Source organism: Plectropomus leopardus, chromosome 4 (assembly GCF_026936395.1).
Source record: "Plectropomus leopardus strain MGB_pleo_1.0 chromosome 4, ASM2693639v1, whole genome shotgun sequence".
NCBI classification, from domain to species: domain Eukaryota; kingdom Metazoa; phylum Chordata; class Actinopteri; order Perciformes; family Serranidae; genus Plectropomus; species Plectropomus leopardus.
Window position 1 is genome coordinate 13,775,411 of NC_142179.1, and position 24,874 is coordinate 13,800,284.

General features: G+C 38.2%; 2 protein-coding genes across 2 annotated transcripts in view; one reads left to right on the forward strand and one right to left on the reverse strand.

The window, feature by feature from the left end:
- Window positions 1–12,261, reverse strand: part of atxn2 (ataxin 2) — a 44,565-nt gene extending 32,304 nt beyond the window's left edge. Inside the window, exons 1-2 of the mRNA XM_088076602.1 lie at window positions 12,108–12,261; window positions 11,020–11,204 (exon numbers count right to left, since the gene is read on the reverse strand). Coding sequence (XP_087932728.1) covers window positions 11,020–11,024 — 5 coding nt within the window. The 5' untranslated portion in view covers window positions 11,025–11,204; window positions 12,108–12,261. The remainder of the gene's footprint in view (window positions 1–11,019; window positions 11,205–12,107) is intronic.
- On the forward strand, window positions 2,140–24,367 carry mapkapk5 (MAPK activated protein kinase 5). Its single transcript, XM_042487713.2, has 14 exons — window positions 2,140–3,103; window positions 5,370–5,443; window positions 13,058–13,133; window positions 14,128–14,225; window positions 14,354–14,462; window positions 14,799–14,888; window positions 15,248–15,343; window positions 15,471–15,551; window positions 16,366–16,553; window positions 16,721–16,841; window positions 17,415–17,545; window positions 18,148–18,263; window positions 18,651–18,755; window positions 19,027–24,367. The coding sequence occupies exons 1-14, from the start codon at window positions 3,068–3,070 to the stop codon at window positions 19,119–19,121; spliced, it is 1,416 nt and encodes a 471-aa protein (XP_042343647.1). The 5' UTR covers window positions 2,140–3,067; the 3' UTR covers window positions 19,122–24,367.
- The last annotated feature ends 507 nt before the right edge of the window (window positions 24,368–24,874 follow it).

Consider the following 24,874-nt stretch of genomic DNA (forward strand, 5'->3'; position numbering starts at 1 on the left):
GATTGATTTTGACGTATATCTAAATGTAAAATAGAACCCCCCCCCCCTTTACTGTGTATATATTTTGTGTTTTTGTGTATTTTTGTGTATTTATTATTATTGTACTGTCTGAATATAGCCTACAATTTGAAAGAACTGACAACTATAAATAATATTTTATGATTTCATGTGACAAATAAATTGATTGATTAAAATATCTGTGTGGTACTTTAGATGTATCTGTTTCTTTTTTTTAAATAAAGAAATGCATTCTATTTATGCTATGAACAGACTAAATAGTGTAATCATTTAATGAATGAAATACACAATCAAATAAAAATGGCCCTTTCACAGTTTTGGGTCTACAAATTATTTTTTTCCCTGAAATGACACAGCCTAATAATTTTCATTGCCTTTGAAAAAATCCCAGTAACATTTAACAACTTTCCCAGATTCCAGTCAAACAAAGGACTGTGTGAGAAAATAATGTCCATGTCAGATGCATTTTATAATTTTCCTTGACATCTTAATTACATCTCAATCTCTTTCTCTAAGAGTTTGTTTTCCACTCAAAACATTGATTCATGCTTTCAGTCAGTATTTGTATTAACATGAAACTCACAGTAAAATACCTACATTTGAGTTTTTGTATTTTAGAATTGACAAACTCAGATGGGATTCCATGGGACAAATTACTGCATGCATATTTTGTCCCCATCATGTGGACAAAAGGGGTTGAACAAAATGATAGAAACACTTCTCAGAATAAAGATTTTCCACAAAATGCCACCAACTAGAGCTTAAAAATGGGTTACCATATATATCTCTCACTCAATGTTAACAAAAACTGATTATGAAATGGATGAAGATGGAATTTATTGCAGGACTGTTGCGATATATTGTAGATTTCAGGTGTAAGTGTTCTTAATGGATGTCATGGTGTTTGTCTTGCATATGACTTCAAGTCAGTTTCTCACAATTTCACTGGCAGGTACATGGGACTGGAAATGACTTTTAATCACAACTTCTTTACACCATATAAGATGTTTTTTCTGGAACAACAGATGAGTTGTGCACAGGGAAAAATCCATGTATTATGAGGAATAAATAGAGAATAATATCTGGTCTTTTTTAGATGACACGGGCAATGTTCTCTCTTTTGAAAACTTCTGTTCAAAATATAATTTTCTTTTTTTTTAGAATTTATTCTAATTTTATTTGAATGTGGTATGCAACAATATTTAAATGCTGCATTTCAAACTTGTTTCCTTTCCCCAATACGGCTGACTCCCCAACTGAAAAAAAAAATTGTTTCTTGCCATGTCTCCAAAACAATAATAATGCCCTTTTTCAACAAAATATTAACTCTATTCTATTTCACAAGTCACTGCATATTGGAATCGATTTGTCCTCATAAATACCCAATTACCTTTTTTGGCATTGTTCTCACACCAAGAAATTCTAGGATAGGAGGACATACATACACATACACACACACACACACACATATATATATATAAAGACTTAACAATCTTTTGGTAAAATTGTGGTAGGCTATTTGGCTTGCTTAACTATGCAAGAAAGGAATTTTTTTTTTTTTTTTAATATAATTGATTTGGTAATGATTTCAGCAAAGTACCTCAAACATAAATGTGAGTTTAGCAATTAAAAACTAATATTGCTGCTGTTTTTTGAGGGATATTGAAAATTGTAAAACTACTCACTAATTCAACTAACAAAAAGGCAACCGGAACACTTTTATTTAAATATATATAAATTTACTTTATTTACTTACTTTTTTGTTATTGTTATATTTTTGTCTGTAAACTTATGACTGGATTTTTGTTACACTCTGCTCTGTAAATGAAAAATAAAATTAAAACCAAGCTTGCCTTATTGTTTGTGCAAAAAACAAATTGTTAATAAAGTTTGCTGTTAAAAAGAAAACTGGGACCTTACTAGGACCCACCAGTGTCTGGCCATTTCCAAACGCATTTGGTCAAAGTTCAAAACAGCTCACTTTTCATAATGCATTTATAAATACACGCGTAATACTTATAAAAAACAAACATTTATCGACAGAAAAACAACACTAAGTCATATGTTGTTGAAATTTTCCACAGCATGTCGCTGATTTTGATCAGGCGTTCAGCTCGGACCTCTATTGCGTAGTGCCGACTCTGGGTTGTGTATTCCCTCTGACAAACAGCTATGGGATTAGCAAAATAGTCCGGAGATGTTTTTATCTCCTTGGTCACATCTGAAACATTATTCACACACGATCGCCATCAGTGAAACGGTGACACTGTTTCCTACGGTCGCTGATTTTTATTACGCCGTCTTGCGCGAGAATGTTATCATCCGTGGGTTTGAGTAGAGCTGGAGAACGAACTTGCCGCCTGAGCTAACAGGCTAAGCGCGTTAGCAGGTTCAGCTCGACGACATAACAGTGCTGCTGGGAACACGGTGTGCTCGTCGTGTCAGATCAACCCAGCGCTCATCTGGGACAGTATCGGCGATTTTCACATCACGTTACTTTAAATTTCACGATCGCCTTTGCTGTGTTACAATCTGCCCTGACCGCGGGATGGAGAGGCTCTCGCTTTCTTGCTAGCGAGCGAGCAGTCCCCGCAGTGTTAGCAGAGCTCTGCTCTCATTGCGCCGGCTAAAAATACACGTCTCATGCTCAGTGCGCCTCCAAAAGTGGTGGGCTCGTCCAGATCGGACTTGTCGGCTTTTCTGGTCACCTTGCTCGGACTCTGGCGCTCTACATGGTCTCCGCAGTGGCTTTAAGACGACTGGAAGAGCGACCCCGAGGTTGTGAGCCCTGCTGGCCTGAGATAACTCTGCATCGTACCGGCTGCTGGGCGTCAGGACTCCAAGTGAAGGAAACTCAGCTTTGGCTGATCGGCGGCCGAATATCATTTTGCTCCAATGGCCTTGATCTGTCATCAGTAATAATATAACAAGCCTTGGTCCAGCCCAGGGTTGCAAAACTTTGTGAAGGTCAGAGAAAAAAAAGCCTTGTGTCTACTGTAAACTATCTGAGACTGGCGAGACAGACCTCATCTGTCCAGATCACTGCACCATGTCGGAGGATAACAACGCAGACAAGTTCATCAAGGTAATTTTAACATCAGACCTAGTTAGTTATTAGTTGTACCTTAGCCACGCCATGTGTCATTGCTCTGTTATTTTCGTGTGTAAAGTTTGTGCTCCATGCCATAAGCTAAATAAATACTTGAAATTTAAAAAATGGAGATTATCACAGAATGACAACTTGAAGCTGGCTTTACACACCTAATTTTTAAAAAAATATTTGGGTTGGTGTTTAACTTAATTTTCAGTGGTCCTTCTTTGGGCTTTGCTGTAATAATGGCAACAATGAAGACTGCACTTTAAAGCACACTTCAATCTTGTTTGAGCTGTCAAATTGGGACGGCATCCATTTACTGTGCAGGTGTTTTGTGCAGCTTGCGAATAGTAGAAATGTGACTCATGCACAATGTGTTATGGAAAGTTTTACCCTTGTTAAACACTACTGAAGAGCTTGTATCTATCTGGGATGGTCATGCTCTTACCCGCAGTATTTCCATACACCCTGGCTCTGGGATTTGTTCCAGACCTGCTCCCCTCAATGTGTCACTGCCCGGGCATCTATGCTAGCAGTAAAATGTGATCTCAAGTGGCCCAGGGCCCCTGCTTTCACAGTGGGGTCAGAATGTACCCAATGCTGGGTTAACTGGGGCGACAGCACTGTGAACTGGAACATACACTGGGGCTGATATCATGAAGAAACATTCGTTAGTAAGCTAGATATCTTTGTGCTTAACAATTCTCTCTGGTATCAAGACTCTGGCACACTCCAAATGAAATGTTTAGTCATCAGCTTTTTTAGACCCATTGTTTAGGATCACCAATGTTTGGCACAGTGAAGTCTTTCTAAGAAGTCAGTTTATGGTGCAGCAGACCCATGGGGCTGAGGCGCCCCTCGTCTTATGTTGCGTAATCATCATGAATCCTGATTATCATCAGTCTCTTTGTGTTCACAAAGAGCAGGTTGGACTGGCCAGGACAGTGATAGGGAGGAGAAATATGGTGCCTGTTGGCAGCGGGACACGATTAACTGCATGGTGCTGGCTAAGACCAATATTTTCTCAGGAAAGAAGGAAAAGGTCTTGGCTAATTTAATAACTTTCTGATCTTAAAGGTCCAGTGTGTAAAATTTAGGTCGTTTTAGATGCATCCAGGAGTGAGGACCGAAGATTGCAGTCAGCTGAAACTTCTCCCAGTTAGAATTTGTTCAGTGTTTGTTTTTCAGCAGGATTTTAATGTGAGCCAAATTATCAGCAGAGGTCTCTTTCCCTCCAAAACAAACAAACCAAGTGATTTAAAGTGGTAAAATCACTGAATAAAGCAGTTTCACTTTTAAAAAAATCTGTTTTTGCCAACATTTTCTCTGTGCAGCATTGGCATTGGCTGAAAACAGAACTGGCCCTATGTAGAGTTGTTGTTTAGAAAGCACTACCAACACATATGTTATATGTCACACTAAAGGCCGACACTGTTGTGTTACATGTGACGCCCATCATGCCTCTTTTGATTGTGGGATGTCAGGATGCAGTGTATAATCACACACTGAAGTGGAATGATGCCGCTGTCATTTGGTTCTGTTTAAAAATTCAAAGGAGGCTTAAAGAGGGGACTTAGTAGTGGCTCTATAGTTCATTTATGGTTCATTCTTTACATAAATACAGCACAAAAACAACACACAAGCATTAAATACAGGCCAAAAAAGTATTTAAATCCAGCATGTCTGATTTTAAGAACTTCATTCCAATATTTTTCTTGTGCCTAGTGCAAATATTTTCTCTCAGAGCTTCCCTCCCTCTGGGTGAGCGTCCCATCTTTTTTTGTTAATCCTTTTACAGGCAGCAGTGGCTAAACCTGTCCGGACATCTGTGTTTTATAGCAGCCAGGCTGTCCCTTTTCCCCAAGGATAATCTGCATTAAGGATAAGCACTGTGGTGAAACTAAACAGAATGATAATGGATAAGATAGCTATTATTCACCTCTGAGCTAACACAATGGGGAACAACAGAACAGCACTCTGAAACTCTTACAAACTCCTTTTGTGTCTTTTGAGTTTTGTTTAAGAATCAGCTGAAAAGTCTTTAGTTTTAGTTCGTACTCCAGGTACTGACGATGATTTGGGAATAGTCTTTAATTCTTTTGCTTTGTGATGGGGGTGGGTGGCAGTGGGCTGTTGAGTTAACTGCATGATATAAACTGTGCTAACTGTGAAGAATACAACTCACCATTTCTGCACAAAAGTTTCCTCTCTTTTTTTCATCTGATATACTGTTTGGTGGGGTTTCTCTTCGCGACAGGAGACATCCATTCTAGACGAGTACAACATAAACTGGACACAGAAGTTGGGAGCCGGCATCAGTGGACCTGTCAGGTGAGTGTGTGTGAAAGAGAGTGCTTAAAACAGTACTTTTCTCCAGTCTCCAAACATGATATTTCCTACTGTGTTTGTGCTGCATCAGATCGGTTTCGAACTCGTGCTGCTGGGTCAGTGTTGCAGTGATGGAACTTGGAACAATTTGTTTTTTAAACTAGGACCAGGACATGCAGTTTTGTATAACCAGAAAATATCATCATGGTATCTGTTTGTGGTTGGGAAATTGTGAAATTGTTTTTGGTGTTTGGGTTTGACTGGCATTGTTTAGGAATGCAGAAATCCTACTGGGAGAACTCTGATATGCTGGGTTAAGCCCAGCTGTGAGAGCACAGCCAGCGTCAGTTGAGATGGCTTTCTAGACTTCTTTGTGTGTGAATACTGTAAATATTCCACAAGGGTAATAGAAAGAGATAAATATTGGTATATTGCCCAGCCCTTAGTGTATGACAAAAACAATTTTATAAATGATGCTGTGAGCAGTGGTTCCCAACTGGTGGGTTGCGGTCCACACTGGGTCACAGGTCCATTTTAAATGGACTGAAAGTGACTTTTGAGCGTGTCAAGTTTGTCAAACACACACTTTAAGTACAAGTCAATTTCTGGCACAGATCTTTTATTTTGAAGTGCTGTTTATTTACACAATGTTTAATTTTTTTGTGTTCTGAGCCAACGTGTTGTTTACATTTTGTGAAAAAAAACTGATAATGTGGTTATTTTTAATGTGTGGACCTTGAACTAATGACTAAGGAGAAATCTGGAGCCCATGACTCGAGCGGTTTGGAACCACTGCTGTAGAGTAATGGTGGGATTGTTGCAGCCACTGTTTGTGGCCCTCCAACTGTTGGACTCAAGCACAATGTCAGAGCAGACGTAGATTATTTGCAAACTGGGCTGTCGAATGTACAAACTTTGCGACTGCTGCCAAAAATTCTTCCTACATGTTATGTCTCCTGTGGTTTTATTACATCGTGTTGACTGTGGCACCATTTCACCAGCACAGTTTGACTTTATCCTTGACACATTAACACTTATTGAGAACACGAAGGGGCCAGATGCTTGTCACTCGACAGGGCTTTAACAGACTGGACCAACCACTAGTGTGTAACACCGGCGCAGGTCGAGGCTTAATATGGAGATGTCTGGCACCAGTACCATTTCTGCTGTAGTTGGTGGGGGCTCATTTGCCTCGGATACAGCCTGTGTATCTGCAGCATCCTGGGCTTGAATCCAACCCCAAACTTTTGTCCCTCACAACCTTGAATGTCAGAATTTTAGCCTGTTTTTGAAAGCCTGTGTATTTTTGTCTTTTCCCTCAGCTTAGTCATGTTTGAGTCCACATGATATTGATGAAATTTTATGCAAAGCAGCTAACCTTTTGAGAAGCTGCACTCAGTAGTGGATTTTTGTGGATGCATGGGGGAAATCATTGATAAAACTCAGCAGTTTTCTTTTATATTTGCATTCCTCTCTGCATTCTTCTCTCAAATATCTTCCACTCAAACACACATTTCTGGAATACTAACAAAAAGCAGCAATGACTTCTGCACCTTTTTAGGTTTCACCGATTAAAGGGATAGCTTGGATTTGTTAAAGTGGGGTTATATTAGGAATTGGCCTATAGTCAGTGTATTACTTAAAGCAGATGTTTTTTTGCCTTAGTTTGGCGAATCGGCAGGTGAACCGCCATAGATGCTGATCACTGTACTGCTGTGATTGGGGGGTAAAGGCAAAAGTATTTGAACTACCTTAATAAAGTCCTACCTAACAAAAAATACGCAAACCATTATATAATCTTTCAGTGTATGCCGTGATGAGTTTTCAAAATCTGAAGGCGCAGCATGATTTGAATAACAGAAACTTTTATATATTTCTCCAAGTTTGGCATCATGCTGATAAATTATTAAAGGTAAATAAACAAAAGTATCAGGACAATATTTATTAAAAGTTTTCATAGGGGCTTATGTTATGAACTCAAACCAATATACCAAAATACCTTTATATAGGTTTGCAACAAAGAAACTGTAATTTATTGTGTATAAAAAATGGGAAAAGGAGGGAAACCTCAGTAAAACTGAAGAGGAATGGGAGAAGTTTAGTGAACTACAATGGCAAACTTCAAGTCCAATATTAAGGAGAGAGTTTTGTTGGAAAAACCTAATTAGTTTTTTCATTACCTCGGATCAAAAGAGTCACTATCCCAAATGTACCAACTGCTGGAGACGATGTGCGTTCTCAGATGCTCATCATTATCGCATATTCTGGTCGTGCCCATTATTAATTCCTTTCTGGCAGGAGGTTCACAAAGTTCTGCAACAAGTTTTCCAGCTGGACAATCCATTTGAACTAGAGACCCTATATTTGGGCGCCCTGCATATGGACAATGTGACCTTTGATGAGAGATATCTATTTAGGATCCTAAGCGCTGCCAGCAGAAAAGCCCTAACTAGAAAGTGGTTAAAAAAACAGCAAAATCTACAGTGGATGACTGGATTGACATCTTTCTTCAAGATGAAAAGAGTTACTTTTGCTATTAGACTGCAACAGGACAAGTTCTTAAAAAGATGGGAAAATTGGATGAAGTACTGACACCTGTACACTATTTAGAGTTCATTTATTTTTGTTTTTATTTTAATTTATTTATTTTTATGGTTTTCAGATCCTTTCTTTCTAAATTGACTAAAGTATCATGAAGACAAACCCCACTGTTCTGGTTCTATTTATGAAGTTCATTTTCCCCTTTTTTCAAAATTTGATTTTCTAGATTCACATCTGTACTTACATTTGCTTTATTGGTCCTTTTTGACTTCTGTATTTTTTACTTGCATTCACTTCTTTAGCATCTCTGATTGTATCTGTGATTTACAGAAGGCTTGGAGAGATAAGGCTACTAAGCCCTATGAGACTATCTATTTGGATCTTGTCAGAACACAATAAAAAGAGAATTAAAAAAAAAAAAGAAAAAGATTGAACCTTTCACTTTAAGAAACAATATTTATGTCTCAAAGTGAATCTAAAGCACAGATTAAAGTCGTCATCAGGCTTTGCAATGGGACTTTAGTCTGTTATGTGGAGAAAATCCAGACGTCACTTGTCTTTTATTGAAACATTAGCCAACTTAAACTGTCCGTGCCATGCTGACCTCGGCCCTCGTCACCTTAGATAACACTGGTGTAATCTCTTTATAGCAATAACTTCTGCTTGCCTTTAGATTTATTCAGTTACTGCAGAACGATACGAAGAGGCAAACAGCTCTCTACGTCTGTTTATACTATGAGCAGTTTCTTCTCTGCTGCCCTGCTGATTCCAGCTCGAGGCTGGCTGTAATATATCAATGTGTGTCACTGATTCCCCCTGCCTATTCTGCACTTTGAAGCTATCATGGCATCATATCTGGCTCAGCCTGTTATTTCCTGACATGTGTAGTTTTGGCCTCAAGTGACAAAATACTGAGAAACTGACTCATCAGCCCTCTATGTAAACACACTCTGAAATTCAGATGATTCATGCTGCTCTCTGGTTCTTTTTGGGCAACTCTTACTCAGCCTGTCTTTTGTTTTGTAACTCTGTACTTCACTCTGATTCATGGATACTCAAGGCATATGCACATTTTTTTTCTGATTCTCCTGTTAACCTCTTTCTGTCTCACAACACGTTCAGGTCTTTTACCGTACCAGCCCCCCTCTGTCTGGCTCTGTGATTCATTACGCAGGTATTCCTTTGCAGCGAAGTGAACTTTGGCCGAAGCAGAATGTTTCTCGCAGTAATGCTTTAATAGTGTAATCTGAGTTTAAGGGCCAGAGGTTGCTGTTTTAAGTGAATATTTGAGTCTATGCTGCATAGAGGAGTGAGAAACGAGTTCACAGGCTTTTCAGAAAATAAATCATATATCTGTACGGTCCATATTTTGTCCGTGTTCTGCTGTTGTAATCCTGAAAAATAGTTTCAATACAACTATTGCCAGAAGATATTCAGATTTTTTTATGTGAATATATGAAAACATATATGACAGACTCAGGCTTTATTTGGTTCTACTCTCATTACAAAGATGTAGACAAGATTAGTATGTCTGTCCACAGACTGTGATGTCGACAAAATACTGTTCCCAACTTCAGTCTTGTTTCTATCAGGCCAAATTTAATTGTGCAGCACATAATACCGACACTTTAATGGAGCCACACTCAAGCACATGGAAATTGGCAATTAATGTGAAAGCTAATTAAAGGTATGTTATACAGGGATTGTCAGTAGGGCTGGGTAATATGGCCTAAAAATAATAATTAAAAAAAATATTTTTTTTTACACCAAACCTGATTTATTATTTTAATTATTTTTTTAAAATATTAATAAATGTTTGTCCTTCTTTAAAACAAACTACAAATGACAAAGAAATTGCTCAAAATGAGTTTTGCTTTTAGTTTAGCAATAAAATTAGATCTGACACTGAAAAACCGAACCAGCTCCAAACGACTGACGAGACTGTGTCTGTTTTGGGAACGTACTCTCCATTGCCATTCACGCTTGCTGTCATATTGTCGCGTGTGTGTGTATCTCTGAGAGGGAAGCACGGGAGGAAGGTGCAAGCCCACTGTGACTACGGAAGCCCAAAGGGAGTAGTGGAGGAGAAAATCTAAATTTGCATTTTAAAAAATCATCCTGAACCAAAAATTCAAATTAAATGATAAAAGCGATTGTTATTGTTCATTCAATCTTCGCCCTCCTCCCTATGCTGCACACATGGACACTGCAAGCTACTATTGTTGGAAAATTACTTTTTTTTGCCATGGAAAAGTTGATACTTTAGCTAACTAAGCTAGTTACCTGCCTGTCGCAGACAAAAAACAGGCAAACTTAACGTTGCTCTTAATCCCTATCCTCTCCATCAGTGCTCACCAGCTGGGCCGGCTTTTTCAAAAAAAGAAAAAGCCGGCCCAGACCCCGACCCCCCTGTCTTTTTGTAACAATGTTTGTCCACTCAGCGTGTGCCTTGCAATATTTGTGGGTTTTTTTTTTTTTAACAAACTTACTTTTGGATGCATGCTGCTACAACCTGGCGGTAGCTACCTTTTTATAAAAGTCCTGAGCTCACCTGCGCGCTGTTTTTGGCTGGGGACCACACACCCATTAACATCCTGTTCAGAATGACATTAGAAGAAAATACAGATGGAGGGCAGAGTCCCTGCAGATAAATTCATGGATACACACCTCTAGTGGATCACAAGTTTAGACTGAGAGACATTTTGTATGAGGCTATTGTAACCCTTGTTACATAAATACAGTGTGTTAAAGTGGACCAAGATCAGAAGACCAGGATGCCTGGAGCCAGAGGTCTGATTATCAGTAAAGAGGCACAACAGGGATACATTTGAAAAGTAGGCATGTAATGACTAAAGCCCCTGCAGGTTAAGTGTACCATACACATTTTTTTCCAATAAAAAGTAACAACTAAAATAAAATAGAGTGCACTTGAAACACGCCTCCCTTTAAAATGTCTGATTCCAGTCCTTTTGTGTTAAGTCATTGGATCGTTCATTGGGGCCCATCCCAGGTGTGTGTGTGTCTTTGGAGTGTCCTACCGCATCGTGAATTGGCGAAGGAAGTCAATCCTTAGAGGAAACAGTCTTTACAATCAGTCTCAAGATCTCGTAGATTGGATCACCATCTTGTTAACTGGAACCTCAGGAATCTCTGTTGTTCAATGGGTGCTCTCTTCACTGGGTGCTGGATCGGTCCAAAAACCCGCCTTTTACCTCAACATGACCTACAGACAGGTCACAAATCCATGGAAAGTTACACCTACACATCAGTATCAATTTAGGCTACACCTCACATTGAGCACTTAGCATGAAACATCACCAAGTATCAGTATAACCTTTGTTTCAATTTCCAATTTGCTCTGTTGTACAAAAAAATATTGTTTCTCAGACTCAAATACATTTTAAAATTACTCTTAATGCTCATAATGTAACATATATAACAGTATTTACAAAATAAATCACAATGTTTTAAGGTTGGAGGTAATCCTCATCAATTTACAATTAAGCATTTTCCTACTTTCCTCTATAAGGCACATTTTACTGCCATGATTATATTGTAAACTGTTTGTGTGGGAGAACTAAACTCATGAGTGTAATACTAAAATAAAATGAATGAACATCCATCAAAACTTGCATTAAAGTCATTCTCAGTAATTTAAATACACACTGTGACATTAACAAAGCCACATTTAACTTTCACTGTATCACATTTTGTACTCACACATGACAAAATCATGGCTTGATAACCACGTTTTTCCCCACACCCTAAATGCTAATGCAATTAGCATAGGCTTGTGGAGTTTCACCATTGGCATATATAAATGAACTTCTTTGACTTTTTTGGGTATACAAAGGGGTATAAGGTAAAAGCCAAGTTGATTTTTATTCAGAAAACCCATCATTTTTACGTCTACCTTTATTTGTTTACACGGCAGACCTGCTAAGCGCTGAGTATCATAGCAACAGGCTAACAGCCAGCGCAGCCTCTGTATAAGAAGTCTATGGAGTTTTAACAGAAACAGTTTTACATTGCAGCCGTTAGCATCGAGGCTAACGCTAGCTTAGCTAGCCGCTCCCCACTTTTCTACATGCTCATATCAACAGCTAGCGGACTTTTCTTTACTCACCGCTGAACAATTCAGGTGTCTGAACCTCCAGTCGGGACAGCACAGAGTTTAAACTCCAAAAAGACGTTCAAGGACAACGCAGAGCCCGGGTATGGCGGGGGAATACCTGTGAAGCTAGGTAGCAACATGGCCGACCAGCCAGCGAGGAATGCTGGGAGTCTCACCTGATTGGTTAGAATTGATGATCTGCAGTTCACCTAATTAGTCAATCAAAATTACTGACGTGAATACATTTTTCCACTTTCAATTTCATTTGGAATCAAAATTTTCTTTTTCTGTTTTTAACAACAAAGTGAGAGACATAAAATAAAAAGTGTATGTTGCAAAATCATTCATACAGGCGACAGCAACACCAATTGTATGTTTTGTGAAGAGAAACAAACAAAAGAGAAATAAAAAAATGTAATTGAAAGCTAAATAAATTAATAACAACAACAACAACAACAGAAGGTCTGGCTGCATGCATGTACTACTAAAGAAAAGAACCAATAGAATCACAAATAAACTATAAACAATTAAAACTTGCCTTTTTATTGGTAGTCAAAGTGACTAACATTGGTCGAGGGAAAAGCAGAGTAATAACAAAAAGCTCTTGGACTTTATTAGGCCACACATTAGTACCAGCTGAGTTTTGCATTTGTGGAGACTCTGGAATTTTATTGAACGTTTGCTGTCCTCGAAGACAAATTTGTGGTTTGTGGCTAAATACTATTGTGACTCAACTTGATAATGATCGTGTTTCTTTATCATGCAAAGAGGAATGGTATTCAAATGTGTGTTTTATACACTGTGATTACATTTTACAGACAAGAATTTGGGAACAGAAATACCAGAAAATAAAGAAAAGACTACAGATACTAGATGATTGATCTCTGCATACATGATCACATCTGTGAAGCAGATCAGGTGATCACAAGTTGTTTGTTTACTCTTGTTTTCTTCCTGTTTAGAGTTTGTGTGAAGAAGTCATCTCAGGAACGCTTGGCCCTGAAGATCCTCATTGATCGCCCCAAGGCCAGGAATGAGGTTAGAGCAAAGACTGTGGCGGTTTTGATGAATGCCTGTTGTTTGCTGTCTGTGGCTGTATCAATATGCTTTGTTCTGTCTGTCTGCCTGTTTGTTATCAGTCTCTATTAATTCCTGTTTTTCCTTCCCCCTCAATTTGTCTCCTGGGGCGTCCTCTGTGGGTTTGTGTGGGGCGTCTTTGTCCGTAACAATGTCCTCCTGCAGTGAACACTGTGTCTAGCAGCCCCTCCATGTCATTAGCAGCCTTCTGTTTTGATCAAGCAGCTTATACGGCAGCTAAGCAGCGAGACATGCAGTCAAAACAAGCAGCACAGACTCGCCTCACACACGAGCTGCTGAACTGTGAAAGCTGTCACGGAGATGCAAATACACACCGATTATTACCACTGAACAATCTATTCTTCAGGCACTTTCATCATGTTTTGTTATCGAGGGTGTACCTTGATACATGCTGTGTTTGGAAGATGAGTTATTGTTTGCGTGCAAGATAATGATCAGCTCAGTTCACATGTTTGGTAACACTCTGGGTCTTGCAAAATTGCCTTTTTGTTTAGTCTTAGGTACATAAATTGCTGTTTTATTTCTAGAATCTGTTATTTAACAGCTTAAAATGCAGATTCATTCAATGAAAAACATGTTTCGACGAAGGTAAAACCTTTTTCTGCAGCAGTTCTTGTTTTTGCAGGTGTTCATTACATGTACGTGTACATTACACAATGCGGTACAAATCTTTAGTTTTATTTCCCAGCTCTTTGGCACTGACTTTCATTTCATTTTCTGTTTTAGCTCTTTAGTTTTATTGCCATTTTACCACTCAAAGCAATTTTACAACATAAATAATAAACCTATTAACCACACATTGAACTTGTCTGTCTATAAGCTATCTCTAGCATATGGCAAAGCTACAAACAAACATCCAGTGTTACATGGGTCCCAGTGACTTCAACACATTTAAGTGAATGCAATTGCACGCACTGTTTGATTCTCCATGCAGGTGCGTCTGCATATGATGTGCGCCAACCATCCAAACATTGTGCAAATCCTGGAGGTTTACGCCAACAGTGTCCAGTTCCCGCATGAGTCCAGCCCGAGGTAATGAGCTCTTTGTGTGAGAATTTTTAGGTGTGAAATCACATGCATTTTATTTAAACTACATATCAGTCTCCCGCATTTGGCTCTTTCCTCTGACATATCCGCACCCCCTCTCTCGTTTCTTACAGAGCGAGGCTCCTGATCGTTATGGAGATGATGGAGGGTGGCGAGCTGTTCCACAGAATCAGTCAGCACAGGCACTTTACTGAAAAGATGGCCAGTCAGGTCACTAAACAGGTAAACGAAAACACACGCAAACAAAACAAAAAAAATTTGTTTGTAAGTCCTCGGAATGTAATTTTCTAAATGATTATTTCTGGTCAGCCAGTCTTTGTCCACTGGTGTCTGTTTACATGTTTTTGTGTGTAAAGCGTCCCCATGTCATTAGCAGCCCCCCTGCTTAGATAAAGCAGCACGTCAGGCAGTAAAAATCGAGACTTGTGGTTAAAAGAGACAACACACACACACACACACACACACACACATCAGCTTAAATCAAGAGTGTTTAAAGGTTGCTTTGTCCCAACACACACAAACAGAGCAGTGTCTCAGTCTGATGTCTCTCCCCTGCAGATCAGTCAAGCCTTGGAACATTGTCACTCCCTAAATATTGCACATCGAGACCTGAAGCCAGAGAACCTGCTCTTTAAGGATAACTCTCTGGTAAGTAGCTGAAGCTGCACACAAAAATACTGCAGTTTTCAAAGTGTACCACTACTAATGCTTTGGCTACAAAGAAAAAATAAAGTTTGCTGGACTTTAAGGCTGCAGCTTTACTTTTTGAGACTGTAGCAAGAAAAATGTATTGGCTGTATTTGGTAGAAAATGGCCCAGAAAATGTGGAGGATTTGAAATATCCAACTGGTATTTTCAGTCCAAGACTTCAAAATCCACAAATACTCTGGCAGCACCTTCAGTGATCTTCTCTGGAACCTGAATGTAGTCCTGTATAAAAAAAATGTCAAGTTAAACTCAAGCCAGAAATGTTTCTGTGCTCGCTCCACGTTCATGTTTCTCCACAGGATGCACCTGTGAAGTTGTGTGACTTTGGATTTGCTAAAATTGATCAAGGAGACTTGATGACCCCTCAGTTCACTCCCTACTACGTAGCACCTCAGGTAACAACAAGCAAACACAGAGATCACCCCAAAAATACCTGTTAAATGAACACACATTTGTCTTAAATGTAGCAATATTGAAAGCTTATTTCCACGATTTATTCCTTCTGCCGTTCTTTCTGTTCAGGTACTTGAGGCTCAAAGAAGACACCAGAAGGAAAAGTCTGGAATTATACCTACCTCACCCACTCCTTATACCTATAACAAGGTGAGACTCAAACCTGTTGGACATGAGTTTAAACGTCCTGACTAAAATTCTGCAGATTTAGAAAAAAATAAGGCTGAGATAGACTTTTTTTCTGCTTCTTAACAGTGAGATAAAAATGAGTACAAATACTGTTTCAAATTAGTTATTTATGGTCTCAAATTTGGAGTTTTTCAAATGATCAGTGTGTACTCGCAAATCATCCTTTAAACTTGTCAAAAACCCTGCTGGATAAATGCAGGTTTGTAAATGTATAGTCATTATTTGTAGTTGCATAAAAATTGTCTAATTCTGCAAGAAAATTTGCAGAATCAAACCATTAAATTATAGCCATTCTGATTAAATGTTTATGTATAATTGGTCAAAGTACAATATCAACCATTTTTTTGCTCACTTTTTATACAAAGTCGGGATTTTAGATAATTTATTCTTTCATTTGGACAGAGTTCGACATCTTCATTCTTCACTGAATTGAAGAATGCCTATTTTAGTTTTATCTAATTCATTTAAAGACAAAAACAACATTTTGACAAAAAGTAATGGCTAAAAGTTGACTAAAATGTAATGATTTAAGTTTACTTAACTGCATATTCTTGTGTTGTCATCCACAATAACTATGAAGGATAAAAATGAATAACATCTTAAACTAATAAGCATTTTCATCTAAAGACTAAATGAGAAATAGCTTCTAAAATTACCATTGCTTTGACTCCCCGTGGCAAGTATTTTTCCCCAAATATCACGGCGAATATCTGCTTTACGTAACAAGAACATGTTTTTTAAATCTCTCTTTTCCTTTTTTTCCATCGTTCCTCAGAGCTGTGACTTGTGGTCTCTCGGTGTGATTATCTACGTGATGCTGTGTGGCTATCCTCCGTTCTACTCAAAGCACCACAGTCGCACCATCCCGAAGGACATGAGAAAGAAGATTATGACGGGCAGCTTCGAATTCCCTGAAGATGAGTGGAGCCAGATCTCTGAGATGGCCAAGGATATCGTACGGAAGTGAGACTTTTTTTATTCCCCTTCTCTTGTCTCAGACACAATTCTGACTGCAGATTTCTTCTAACTTCTTTCTCACGTCTTCATTCATACCATCCATCTGCACATTTCTTCATGCATCCTTCTGGTTAATAATTTGCACTCCCTCCCTCCTCATCTGCCCCCTGCAGGCTGCTGAAGGTGAAGCCAGAGGAGAGGCTGACTATCGAAGGAGTCTTGGCTCACCCTTGGCTAAACTGCACCGAGGCCCTCGACAACGTCTTGCCCTCCGCCCAGATGATGATGGATAAGGTGAGTGGGAAGTTAAAGGTGCAAAATCTTTGCATTGCACCAGTGTTGTAACCAGCAGAGGCCACTATTTAACCCTTTGAAACCTTAGCAGATTGGCTAGATTTATTTCATGTGAACAAGGTGACAAGCAACTTAGTAAAATAATGTCCCAAAACTGTGCTAGAAATTAGTAAAAAAGTGACTAGAAAATAAGTTGAAAAAAGCAACAGAGAAAGAAAAGAAAAAACAAGTGTGTTAAAAATAACTGTTAATAATTCCGGGGTTTTTTTTGTTCATATTATCTAATAATCACACCCAAATAATTATTGTCATTTTCTTGTCACCATATACTGTTTTTTTTTTAAGTATTCGAGACATTTCTTCGAGACATTCCTTTTTCCTGTGATTTCAGAGGAGAAGTAACCGATTTTCTCAGGTCTCAGAGGTTTAAATGCTTGCTCGTCTAAATGCAGCATAAGAAAACCGATGTAGATCCAGGTCTTAAAGAGTTAAAGCTTACTTATTGTATTAAAATATACAGCATGTTTGTGTCCTCTTTTTCCTTTTCTCACTGTCTGTCCTCTCGTCTTCCAGGCGGTAGTCGCAGGTATTCAGCAGGCTCACGCAGAGCAGCTGGCCAACATGAGAATTCAAGATCTGAACGTCAGCCTGAAGCCCTTAAACTCTGTCAACAACCCAATCCTCAGGAAGCGGAAACTACTAGGGTATGACAGCTTTTATTCAGGTCTTTGTATTAACTTTCTTCATTTTGTGTTTTTGTTGTTTTGCATTTTAAGTAGGGGTCCACAGATATTGGTTTTTCAGGGTCAATACAGATTATTAGTAGTTAATGAGACCGATAAATGATTTTTGGAACCGATATGCATTTACAATAAAAATGAAAATCTTTGTCAATATTTAGAATTTGGAATATAACGGATTCCAACGCACAACTTTGTTTAATGCCTTTGGCACGTGTATAATCAAAACAGAGACTTTCAACATGATACACAATAAGTTCCCCGCAACTTTTTTTTAATAAAGTCAAGTGAAAATTTAAATTTAAAAAATCAATGAAAAATAGCTCTGTGAGGTTTTACAAAGTAAAGTGAAAGTACCATGCCAACACTTTCTTTGCACTTTTTAAGAATTAATTTTTGCGACAATAATTATAATAAAACACAGATAGATAATCGGCAAAGTGCCAAATATCGGCCCCAATAATTGGGCAGGCTGATTATCTGTCGACTTTTATATTTAAGGGCCCTCGTGTTTGATGAGATATTAAAGGTTGGTCTTAAATGTGTTTTTATGTACATGTTTGCAGCCCCAAGCCCAGTGACGGTTTCTTCATTCATGACCCAGAGAACGGAGGGGAAGACTCCAACGTAGCGCTGGAAAAATTACGAGACGTCATCGCACAGTGTATACTACCACAAGCTGGTTAGTACACCTACACAGATCCTGAAATTTCAATAACTCTGACTTAAAACAGACATGCAATCCGCATTTGACTGAATACATAATAGTATATATTGCATATAAGGACTGGTAAAACCTGCTGCGATACAGTACGCCACGGACGACATATCTACATTACTTCACTTCTATTCAACTAAGAAGCACTTTGCCGACTGAAGATTAAAACAAAACAGAGACTGGCTGTAACTTAACTTTGCTGTGAGCAAAACAAACCCAAATACTCAGTCAGTTAACCGTTTTTAACAGGTATAATGAGTAAACATTAATGGACTCTTAATTTAGCTGTATACTAATGAGGCATGACTGTGAAGAGAGTGGCTTTTGACATGAATATTTTGGTTTGTTCAGGAGAGAACGAGGATGAGAAGCTGAATGAAGTGATGTACGAAGCCTGGAGGTTCAACAGAGACTGTAAACTGCTGAGAGACGGCCTGCAGGGGCTCAGCTGGGACGGTCAGTAACATTTCATATTTGTCCATATCTGGCAAATGTCTTCTTTATTCCTCTTCTGCATTAAATAATTGAAAACCAAAACAGATATAATTGTCCACCAAACATCAACAGAATGAATATATTCTGTTTGCCAATAGTCACCGTGTTTAAAGACTAACAGATAACAGATTAAAAGAAGGCTTTCTGGTTAAAAGCATGAATCATTTACTCATTTATGGTAGGTAGGTTTTCTTTGTTTTTTTATGTTTAAAAAAAAGCTTTTTCATTGCAGGACGATCCTTCTCCGATAAAGTCGACCGCTTGAAGTTGGCTGAAATAGTGAAACAGGCCATCGAAGAGAAGACGAATCTCCAAGAATCTCATTAGCAAGCGCTGTCTTTCTATCTTCTTTTTATATTGTTTATTATGACCCTTTTTAACCCATATCTGTAAAGAGGCTTTTTTATGTAAAATGATGCGCAATTTTTTTTTTCATGAATCCACTTGCAAGACCTATTGTACAGCTGTAGATATATTTCAAAGAGGACTCATTGGTACGATAATTTTTTTTAAATGGACACTTGCAAAGAACATGGAAAAAACTATATTTTCATTTTTGCAAAAAAAAAAAGAAAAAAGTGAAAAGAAGAGAAAAATCAGTTGAAGAAATTATTTTCCTGGAGGGAATTTTTATTAGCTGCTTGTCCAAGGCGTCGGGTGTTTTATCCCAGTTATTTCATTTTATTCTGTTTTATTTTCTTTTAAACCATCCTAAGAAGTTTATTTATTTAAACAAAATTATTTTATACCTTACTTGTAGCCTGGCAGTGGGCTCTAAAGTCGAGAGAAACTGTCTACGATGTGATTTTGTTTTTCCACACACACCCCGATTCTCAGACCAAGTATAAAATATATGAATCTTTGTTTTGTTTAACTTTCCCTTGACCTTTTGTGTTGTGTGGAGATTGAGGTAAAAGAAAGTGTCATAATATCAATGAATGCAGCCCAAATTATTTTGTGTCACAACTCCTTTTTTAAGCTGGTAAGAGATAACACTAAATACACAGAAGCAGACTGAATAGGCATGAACAGTGTGGCTCATTTAGACATTTTGATAGAAAATTCTTAACCTACGGTCCACTTAAAAGCCTTTTTTTCTGAGCTTTTAACTGTCTCACGGCCTTCTGGAGTTTTTCTCCCACAAATGGATTAAAGCTCCAGTTAAGACTTAAATGTCAAACTGTTTCCAACGTCAAGAGCAAAGTTTCAGGCTCAACTTAATATATGTAGGTTTCACAAACTTCTGAGTTCAGCTCATACACATGAAGTGATGATACTGCTCGTCAGCTCCTGCAGTTTGTATCTGGCAAGTAAAATGAAGTGAATTATTTTTCCTAAAGGCTTTTTTATGGTCTTATTTCTGATGTGATTCTGTTAGGTCTTAAAGGGACACTTCTCCGCAAAATCAAAAAAATGGATTTTTCCTCTTCCCTGTAGTGCCGTTTATCAGCATAGATTGTGTTGGAGATATCAGCCGAAGAGACGTCTGCCTCCTCTCCAGTATAATGGACCTAGATGGTACTCGGCTTGTGGTGCTCAAAGCAAAAAAAACCAAAACGTAATATTGATGTCTTTTTCCAAAAATCATCACTTACTCAAGATAATCCACGGACCTTGTTGTGAGCAGTTTTATTTTGCAACTATTTTCTTTCTAACGAACTACACCCCCCAATCGTATCGGTAGAAAGAAAATAGTTCCCACATAAAACTGCTCTCAACAAGGTCTGTGGATTATCTTGAGTAGGCCATGATTTCTGGACATTGCTGTTGAGTTTTTCAGATGTTTTTTGTTTTTTTTTGTCAGAGCACCAAAAGCAGAGTGCCATATAGTTCTGCTATATTGGACAAAAGGCCAATATCTCTAACACTCAGCACCAAAACAATCTAGATGTATAAATAGCACTACAGATAAGAGGAAAAACATGCATTTTTGCTTTTATGTTGAACTGTTAAATTCAGTCTTCAGTCAACGCAACCTGAGCTGCTTTTGCATAAAGAATCTACTGGAATTCAGACCAGAGTCCGTTAATATTTAAGTCATTTTAAAGCGAGTGCTTGCTGCTTGAGCCTACAGTAACACAAACACACCGGGCATTTTTTGGTGCAATGCAGTCGACGTCTTTATGACAGTAGAAAGGATTCAGCATCCATTACCAGGTCTGTCTCATAAAACATGCAGTGCTACTGAACGTGCAATAGTGTAATAATTTAATCAAGTATTCATAGTGCATGCATTTACATGGTAGTAAGATTTATCAATCTGTCAGTATTACTGTCTTCATTTCAGTGGTCTAAATACCAGCAAACGCTCCCTCCCTTCGCTCATCCCCATCCTTTAGTTATAATTAATGTTATTGTTCAGCCAGAGTGAGATTTCCGCTGCACTGTTTTGCTCTCGTGCTCTTGTCATATCTGATATTATTTCCTCATAGAGGGGTTGAAAGGGGGGATTCATGTTCAGGTGGCTCAGAGTTCAAATCCTCGTGTTCAGTGCCTGATAAGTTCTTTCACACTGTTTGTTTTGAATGAAATTCCCCTTTGATGATGTCTTAGCGTTAAACAGAACATATTTTCACGTCAAGATTACAGCATTACACAGAGTGTTTTTGACCTTAGTTAAAATATGGGTCTATTCTGGGTTAAACACAAACATGGGTGCAATATATATTTCTGTTGTCCAGTGAAAAAGTTGCATCTCCAATGTTGAGATAAACTGAACGATCCTTTTATGGGAAACCATTGAAAACTCACTGGATTATCCGTAAAATGCATCGTCACAGAGTTAAAAACAGGGCTTATTTTTTAGCACATGAAGAAATCGATATGTTGGAGACACAGGACAGTGACGATATGCAGGCTGCACCATTTCTAACTGACATGAAGGAAAAAAAGTCTGCATTTCTTATTTAGATTTGGCTTCAAAACTATAACTTGAGCAAAGGCAACCATTACTGACACGATTCTGAGAGATCGTTTTGACGATCTGTCTTAAAATCTTAACAACTACAGATTGTGTTTGAAAAGGCCTTATGATTACATGGCTAAGTTTTACGCTCAAATGTGCCTTGTCGATGGGGCGCCATGGTCATCCTTTGCTGCTCCGTTCAGTAAAAATGAATTACACGTTAAAGGTGAAACATGGAATCATTGTGAGTAGTGACTGATGATGTTTGTCCTGTTGGCTGTGATTTGCTTTTTTTTTTTCAGCTAATGAAATTAATTCTTTCCACAAATTGGTGTATTGGTTAAGCAACATTTGCTGAAATTCATTTATTATAGTTATATATTTGGGGAAAAGTTGGGCTTGTGTCGTTAGATAACCCCTTATTTCACTGCCTACACATTAAAGGAATACTTCAACATTTTGGGAAATGTGCTTACTGGCTTTCTTGCCCACAGTTAGTAATTGGTTAGTAGCAATACGACTGGAAAACAAGGGGAAAAGACAAGCTCAACTTCTTTTCATGTGTAACAAAATCCATTAATACTACTAAAATAATAATGTTTATTACTAAAAAAATAGTGGCAGGACACCTCAGCCTGCAAACAAGATCAATTATGAATCTATTTATCATTAATTTGTTAATCTATGGAGATTTCTTCGAGCCCCGAAAAAGACTAAACTAGACACACTACTGCACATATTCAGTGGAAGTAAACCCCAAATGTAGAAACCTTTTGGGCCCATGCATCAGCCGAGTGATTTCATTGGGCTGGATAGGCACCATTTTGGTCTCCTGTATAAAGATCTAACAATACGTCTATGAACCAGGCGTGAATGTAATTTCCTAGGATGATGAAGGCATGACTCGCCCTATTCTGCCTCTGACCGGCTTACTCTGATACTTATACCCTGAATAATCTCACTCCTTTTCTCTAAATCTAACCTAACCTGGCTTTGGATGTAGAGGTCGTCCATTTATTGGGAAACTGGTGGTTCAAGCACCCTTGGGCAAGATACTGAACCCAAAATTGCTACAGATGGCTGTTCCATTGGTGCGTAAATGGTTACCGAGTAGCAGGTGGCACCATGTACAGTAGCCTCGGCCAGCAGCGTGTGAATGACTAATACTGTAAAAGCACTTTGCGTGGTCAGAAGACTAGAAAGGCGCCATACAAGTGCAGGTCTGTTTATCATTTACCAACCCAAAAGTAGGACCTGTTTTCCATCCAAGTAATAAAAATCTCACAACCAAAACTGTCCTGAAACTTAAAGCTGCAAATTGTTGTTGGGTTATTTTTGAGGCTATAGTGTGACAGGGGGAGAGAGAGGGGATGACATACAGCAAAGGGCTGCTGCAGCAAGGACATAGCCTTTGTACATGGGGGCGTCCGCTCTACCAGGTGAGCTATTAGGCACCCTGCACATCGTTTTTCCACTACATAAAATGTCACATCTTGTTTGTTCTATAGGAATTAATCGTTGAGTTTCAAAGAGCTCGTGCCTTTTCTGTTTAACCAAAAATACGAGAGCTACCAGTCATTCTCTGCCACAAGAGAATTAAGCATATTCCCCAAATGTTGAATGTTTGCTTTTATGTGCAGGTTTGTTTTTTTGTCTTATGTATCATCAGTAATGCCGAATGAGCAGAGCTTCTCACTAAAAGTGGGACCTCTTGCTTTTTAAATTTCTGTGTGGATGTGTGACATCATGTGATGTGCGTACACTTGTTCTTGTGTGGTTCAGTCTGTACGCTGAGCTACTTTGTATTACTGGAGGCCTATCAATGAATCAAAGCTGCTTCCTCTAAAACTCTTTTCCACCAACAAATAACAGTTTATATCCTCTGCTGCCCGAGTGAGCATTACTGTCAAAGGGTAGTTTGTTAGTATTTTGTACTGTAAAGTCGAGGCATGTAACTTGATATTATTACTCCTGACAATGAAAACCCAGAGGGAAAAATCCACTCATGCTCAGACACCTGCTGTTTGCTGCTCGGTCTGGCTCAGTGTTACTAAAAATCCCAGAGGGGGGATACTCTTACTGAATATCTGTTCCCGCAGGACGCCCTCAGACTGACATTCAGGATAACCCAGCTTTAGACATATTTCACAATTATTAAATAGCTTCCTCTAGTCACTTTCTGTTTCAGCAAAGAGAGACCAGATTTCAGATTTTATAGAAGGAAACAGGCGAGATATCTTACATGGATGCTGACCGAGAATAAATAACTGTGTCCTTTTTTACCAGCTCATTATAAATGACCCGAATGGCAGAAATGGTTTAGTCAGCACTTACTGCTCTTGATAAATACCAGTTGCTTGCGTTTCCTCTGCTGTAAGTGTGCTCGTTTTGTATGGAGAGGTGGTTTTATATATTTTTGAGTCATTCCTGTTTATGTTGATAAGTCAGGAAGAAATGTTGAGGAAAGGAAATCATTTCAAGGTTCGGAGCCTTTTCTCTGCTTTAACGTTTCTTTTTTTTCCCCTCTGGTCTGGCAGTTATGTAGCATGTACCTGAATCCCTCATGAAAGACTTGCTGTATTTCTGTCTATTTTTCTGCCCTTTCTGTCTTCTTTTGAACATCATCAACATGCTGACTTTGTAATAAAGGAACTCTTTGACTTTTGAACATATTTTTTCTTGTGTAGTTTTTTCTTTTTTCTTTTTGAGTCTTACAGGGTTTCCATGTATGGAGGATGAAAGTCATCAAAATAAAAAGAATAAATAAAGGAATGCCTTTAAATGTACCAAAATACTATTAACAATAAATGCAGAAATTAACTATTATACATTTTCATTTTTTATTGTTAATTTTTTTACATTTGTATTTATTTCCTATAAAGTTATTTAGTTATTTTTTAAATTAACTTTTAAATGTATCAATTTTTATGTATTTGTATGTATTTTTAAAATGATCATTTTTTGTTTATTTTTTAATTTATTTATTTAGATCTTATTTTTAAATGCATTTATTCATTTTTAACTGTATTTATTTTTGATTTTTGCAGCGTCCATCATCCAAGGTCATGACATTCTTGGAAAAGTTCTGAAATTAGAAAAACTGTTTTCCAGGCCTGGAATTTCACAGAATGTTTTGGAAAGGTTTTAAATACACATTGTTTTTTCTACCTTTTAA

Coding starts and splice junctions, on each gene's coding strand:
- mapkapk5 (XM_042487713.2), top strand. CDS start 3,068: ATGTCGGAGGATAACAACGCAGACAAGTTCATCAAG. Junction 14,226..14,353: donor CCGCATGAGTCCAGCCCGAG/GTAATGAGCTCT, acceptor CGTTTCTTACAG/AGCGAGGCTCCTGATCGTTA. Junction 18,264..18,650: donor GTGTATACTACCACAAGCTG/GTTAGTACACCT, acceptor TGGTTTGTTCAG/GAGAGAACGAGGATGAGAAG.